This window comes from Mastacembelus armatus, chromosome 3 (genome assembly GCF_900324485.2).
Source record: "Mastacembelus armatus chromosome 3, fMasArm1.2, whole genome shotgun sequence".
NCBI classification, from domain to species: Eukaryota; Metazoa; Chordata; class Actinopteri; order Synbranchiformes; family Mastacembelidae; genus Mastacembelus; species Mastacembelus armatus.
In genome coordinates this window covers 18,077,190-18,082,967 of record NC_046635.1, presented here as the reverse complement: position 1 = coordinate 18,082,967, position 5,778 = coordinate 18,077,190, and the positions used below count along the sequence as shown (strand labels likewise).

General features: G+C 41.6%; 1 protein-coding gene across 1 annotated transcript; it reads left to right on the top strand.

Annotated features, from left to right (window-relative positions):
- Positions 1–1,768: 1,768 nt before the first annotated feature.
- Positions 1,769–5,778, top strand: LOC113122843 (uncharacterized). The gene is made up of 3 exons (XM_026294469.1): positions 1,769–1,914; positions 2,377–2,513; positions 2,682–5,778. Exons 1-3 carry the CDS (start codon positions 1,909–1,911, stop codon positions 5,395–5,397), a joined length of 2,859 nt encoding a protein of 952 aa, XP_026150254.1. The 5' UTR covers positions 1,769–1,908; the 3' UTR covers positions 5,398–5,778.

The window sequence follows — 5,778 nt, the reverse complement described above, 5'->3', positions numbered from 1 at the left end:
AGCTGTGTTTGTGTGTGCGTGTGCCAAGGGAGACCCGCTAATCTTTGCATGCAGCTGGTACAGTACGTGAGCTATGTCACCAAGCACCAGGTAAATGGAAACACTCAAAGCCATTATGTGTCACTTATACATGTGGTACGCTGTGTGTCCTTTTTCCTTAAATGATAACACAGTGTCTCTCAATATTATGACACTGGGATGCACATCTGCATTTTTTCTCTTTTTTGTGACTTTATTACTCAGTGTACAGCTTGACAGGAAGACTTGTACACAGACAGAGTAGTCTGCCTTACAACAAATGCTCCTCAGCTAGAAGCAAACCAAACATTGCACTTACATCATCTGTACTCACCTAAACCAACCGCCTACTGGCATGTCCAGTTTTCTTCTGTTTTGTTGAATTATCTTATATATTACAGTCTTACATCTTGTGGCACAGTGCACATTCAAATAAGAAAATTGTCTAATAGAATAATAGAATAATAGCACAACACGAAATGCTAGTGTTCTGTTCTGCTATATGCTATATATATTAAATATTTTTTTGTAGTAAGTTAATGCCACAAGACTCATGCAGTAGTATTTCCATTGCACAGTTTCCAGGTTCAGCTAGAGGGGTGACTGTAACACTAGAGTGCTGTCGAGATTAGAGGCGTGACAAGCACATGGTGTGGAAGGGTGGAGAAATAGCTTACTATGGAGTTGTCAACAAAACGTCAGTCGGTGGGGTGGGTCATAGCCTGAAAACTGGTGAAGCTTCCTTATGTAGAATTAAAGCAAGTAGAATTATTTGTTGAAACGGCTTCAGAAAGTGTCCAGACCACTTCATTTATGCTGCAGATTCAATTTAAATATATATGGGTGCAATTTTTGTCTATAAGTGTACATTCAGTAAGTGGGTACGTCTCTACAAGTTTTGCACACCTGGATTTGAGTAGTTTATCCCATTCTTCCTGTCAGATTCTCTCAAATTCTGTTAGTTTCAATGGAAGGTGTCTGTGAACTGCCATCTTCACAGACCACTCCTGTGTTGTCTTGTCTGCTTGCTTTGGGTCACTGTCATGTGAAAGGTGAACCATCAACCCAGCCTCAGGTCACTGCACTCTGGGAGAGATCTTCTTCAAGGACCTCTGTGTGTGGCTCCATTTATCCTCCCTCAGTTCTGACCAGCCTCCCTGCCCATTGTTCTGGCAGGTTCTCCCAACTGTGCAGAGAACTTCTGAAGCTCTGTTAGAGGTATGTTCCTTTGTAAATTATTGCCTCTCAGTTCTTGATAAAATCTACAGCAAAAAGTGCAAAAAGTGAAGTGGTCACAGATTTCTTCTAAAATGCATCTGTGATAGCCCCTGTGCAACAGTACAATGGATAACTTTAGTGGAGTCCATTGATAAGTCTACTAACACTAAACAGATCGGGTTTGTCACATACACTGCTCTGTCAGCAGTGGATTCAGTAGTTCACTGTCTATCTTGTTTTTTTCTCATAATGAATGATAGCTTATTATTGCTATTTACTGCATATTTGTTTATTTAAAAAACACAGTGTACCTGATAACTTGTGAGGTGAATTGTAACTCTGGATCTATTTGTTATAGTTCTGTGGTTTCTTTTTAGTTCGCTATGGGCTGGTCTCAGTCCCCCTCCATAACAGGACATGGGGATTCTGACGTTGAATGCAGTGCTCCTTATAAGTACATGTCCTGCCACGTCATGCCATGCTTCTAACATGAAAAGCATGTGATTGTTTTCCGAATGAGACAGAGTGCATAGATAGTAGACTGTGACCACAGAGCCCACAAGCAGTTTTCTTTGCTCTATTAAACTACAAGCAGGACCTTGTAGGATTCAGTGAGCTTCACTTAGCACACCACAGGATAGTACAAGTTTGTTGCTCCTCTCCCAACAAAGCATGGAGGTAAGGATTTTTGTTTCTACCTGACTTACATATTTAAACAGGCAGTACTAAAATGATGAGTACTATGACTTTAATTTAACTGATACATTTAATAATCAAATAGCAGCTTGCTCATCTTTGGGGGTCTGTCTTTTTATTTTGGTGAAACATATTATATATATTTAAAGCATGCATTTATTGTCTTTTTGATAAGGTAAAAGGTAAAATTGGCAAACTGTTAATGACTGTTTTTACATGAATTTCAAAATTTGTAGCATAAGAAAGAAAATGTCTTTTCAATGCACTGCTTTGCAAAAGCTAAGCTTAGAGTAGTAACCCATCTTAAGACAGAGAGAAAGCCTTCAGAGAAAGCAGTGACTTCTGTTTGCCCCAATCAAACTGTCAGCACTAAAAAACATATTGTCTGAATAAGGTTTACCTAAGCAGAAGTATCTACTACTGACTGAGCTCTATTCTCCTCAGGCATCTTGTGTCCAGGAGGTTAGTAGCCACACAGCAACACTGTTGTCAAGTCTGAACCTCCAAAGAGAGCGAGCTCAGTTCTGTGACTGTGTGGTGAGACAGAGCCAGAGCCCAGGTGAGCTCTACCCTGCACACAGGTGAGTATAAACTTTTTTTTAAAATTTTTTATAAAATGCAAAAACTCTAACATGTAAATAACGGCAAAATGTTAAAGTTTCTTATATTTCTTATATTTATGAACACAGTCTTCCAACATGTTCATAATTTAGTGTTGCATCACATCTCTAATTGCTTTTTTCTCTCAGGTGTGTTCTGGCAGCATCCAGTCCAGTGTTGGCATCTATCCTGTCCTCTGCTAGTGCCCTGGTGGAACTGCAGGCTCCATGTCTGTCTGGCTCAGTGCTGGCACTTCTTTTGGACTACATTTACACAGGGACTTTACCATATGCTCATAGCCTACAACAGTATTACAGTCTGCTCAGTGCTGCCAGCTACTTGCAGATGGATGAACTGCAGGAAGCTCTGTGGGCTTGGCAACAGAATGATGCAGATAAAACAAATTCTTCCAATGGAACTGATACTCAGCCATATAGAGACAATATCAATACCCACAGTAAAACTAGTACATGGAGTACTGATGGCTTTAGAAGACTTGAAAGTAGTGCAAGTTATCTGAAGCGAAAGGATCCATCCATTGTAGAAATATCTGATGAAACATCAATGCATTCAGCCAGCAAAGGTCCCTGTATAAAGGAAGCCGAAACAGACACTTGTGGAACTAGCAATACAAATGGAAACTGCTGTAGTAGAATAGACTCAAGCGCTATAAGCACTGAAAGCTGGGTAAACACAGATAACTGCAGACAAGTAACTCATCTGTCAACTCAAAATTTGATTCACAATATTCCAAGCACCACTGAAGTGCATGGAGTGTCAAGAATGGATAAAGAGGTGCAAAAGGATCTGTTTCATTCAGCCAGCACTGTAAAAGCAGAGACTTGGCAGAAGAACAGAGAAGGGGGGCTAACGAGGATAGTTGAGGACAAGAAGAGCTCCTCCTCATCCCCTTCCTTGTCACCACATCCATGTTGTGGGGCAGTGCCTGTCATCTGTCACAGCAGTACAGCAGTAATGCACCAGCTAGCAGAAGTGCCTGCAATGCCTGTTTTCCTTCCAGTATCCCAGGCCTTAGTTAATGCCAAGGCCCTTGTCTCACAATCAGCAAACACAGAGAATGAGAGAATGCTTGAAGGTATTACCACCAAACACAAACATCAGCATGGGGGAGAGACTCTCAATTACAGAAGCAATAAAGACACTGGAACACAGAGTTGTGCAGTACAGGATTTGTGTTACAAATCTAATACTGATCAATTTGACATGCTGAAACAAGATGACAGCAGAAGTGATCCACATGATTTGATAAAACCGGATGATACAAGCAAAGGATTATCTGACATTCCAGATCATAAAAATCATAAATCTCACCGTGATTCGTTTCAGAATAAAAATCACAGGAAATATGTTAAAGATGATTTGGTACCACAGAATAAGGTCTGCAGCAAGTTGATAAGGGGATTAACTTTTGAAACTGATTTTGATGATTTTCCCTCCAAACATCAGCAAATGGATTGTTCTGATTGCCACAGTATCTTATTGTCAGCTGCAACAGAGCAGCATTCACAAGATCCAAGATCCATACTTCCACTTCCTGTAGGGGATTCAGATACAGGAAGCAACTCTCACTGTGAAGCTTTGTGTCCCAGGGATGAAGCAGTAGAGGAGCACAGCTTCTCTAGCAAACAGGGCCACGACTGTAACCTCTATAGACCTAAGCCAATAAGGTACCCAACATTGGACCTAGCTGAGACAAGCAAAAGAGATACTTCATCTAATAGGTATCAACAGGACTCAGGCAACAAAGGCACAGCTATGGGTGGCAGAAGACACAGCGCTGATGTGTGTCTGCTTGTCCCCAACATGCCAGAATCAAATCTGGATAATATCACTGATGGTCTCAGCAACATTGAACACCACAGAGACATTGAGACCACAGAGCCACACTTAACTTTTACATTTCCTGTGGACAGCAAAATATCTGACCCCATGTTTAGTGATGTGGGGCACTCATACCATGGACATCTTCATTATCACTGCCTACCCCAGGAGAATATACACTTATCACATGGATACTCTGATCACAAACACTCCCACACTAGCTACCTTGGCCAGACAGATCAATCCAGTGATGATGACGAAGGCGGTCCAGGTCACAGTCCTCTGAGCCAGCACTTTTCCACAGGGACTACAGACCAGGTCCTACTTCTAGACATCAGTGCCAGACCTGCTGAGTTGCTTGTGTCCTACAACCATAGCTCTGAGCAAGAAGAAAAAGGGGTTATAGTCAACAAGAAGGACACATTTGAGAGTAGGATCAGGAATAATGACACAGAGCAAAGGAATGAAGCAACATCTGGAGCAGGGGCTGGCAAGAGAAACTCTACAGCTAAGACTGAATTTATGGCAGAGAGTTTTGATAAGGATCAAAATAAATCAGAAAATGCTGAAGAAGGAAAGTCTGCTGGGGGAGACCAAAGCAGGTCAATAGCTGATATTATAAATAACACTGGGGTTGTGGAGGTTTCCAACAATGAGAACCAGACCAGTATTTTGACAGCCTGTTCACATCTTAGCGTGCCAGACTCTGTACAAGCCTCCATGTCATCTACCTTGTCTGTGTGCATACCTTCTACTCTTTCAGCTGGCATGTCAACTAATATATCAGCCCATCTGTCAACCCCTGTTCACCAGTCCTTTCAGTGCTCTCTGTGTGACCGTTCTTTCAGCCAGCGTGGCTCTCTGAATAGACATGTGCGGAGTCATCTTGGTGTACGGCCCTTCCCTTGCCCACATTGCCCTATGACCTTTTCACGCCAGTACCGTGTCATGGAGCACATGCGTGTTCACCAGCGTTGTACCCTGGGGAATGACTTTCATAAGCCTCCTGTCTCTTCAGTTTGAGAAAATGAGAAGAAAGAAAAGTAACATTGTTTAAATTCATTTTCTTTCTCTGTTTTTTTTAACTGTCTGTCCCACTACTTTTGATGTTTTGGTCCACTCACTGCTCTCATTGTGAGATTTTCACTTACAGAAAACAGCACAACTGAAGCACAGTGGAGTATTTAGCAGCTACATAGCCAAATACTTCCCTCCTTAGGTGATGGAAACCAAAGACAGAGCAAAAGAGTGAATACTGGACTTACATTGCCAAGTGGCAAAAAACAGGAATTTAAATGAATGAATATTTTTATGTGTCTGCTTGATTTGCAAATTAGCAACTGTTTACCTACAAGTCTGCCATATCTGCTTACAGGGTGATCATACAGTATTGTTCAAAATAAT

Excerpts from the sequence above, each read along its gene's own strand:
- LOC113122843 (XM_026294469.1), top strand. Across the intron at positions 2,514-2,681 it reads GAGCTCTACCCTGCACACAG|GTGTGTTCTGGCAGCATCCA; the intron begins GTGAGTATAAAC and ends TTTTTCTCTCAG.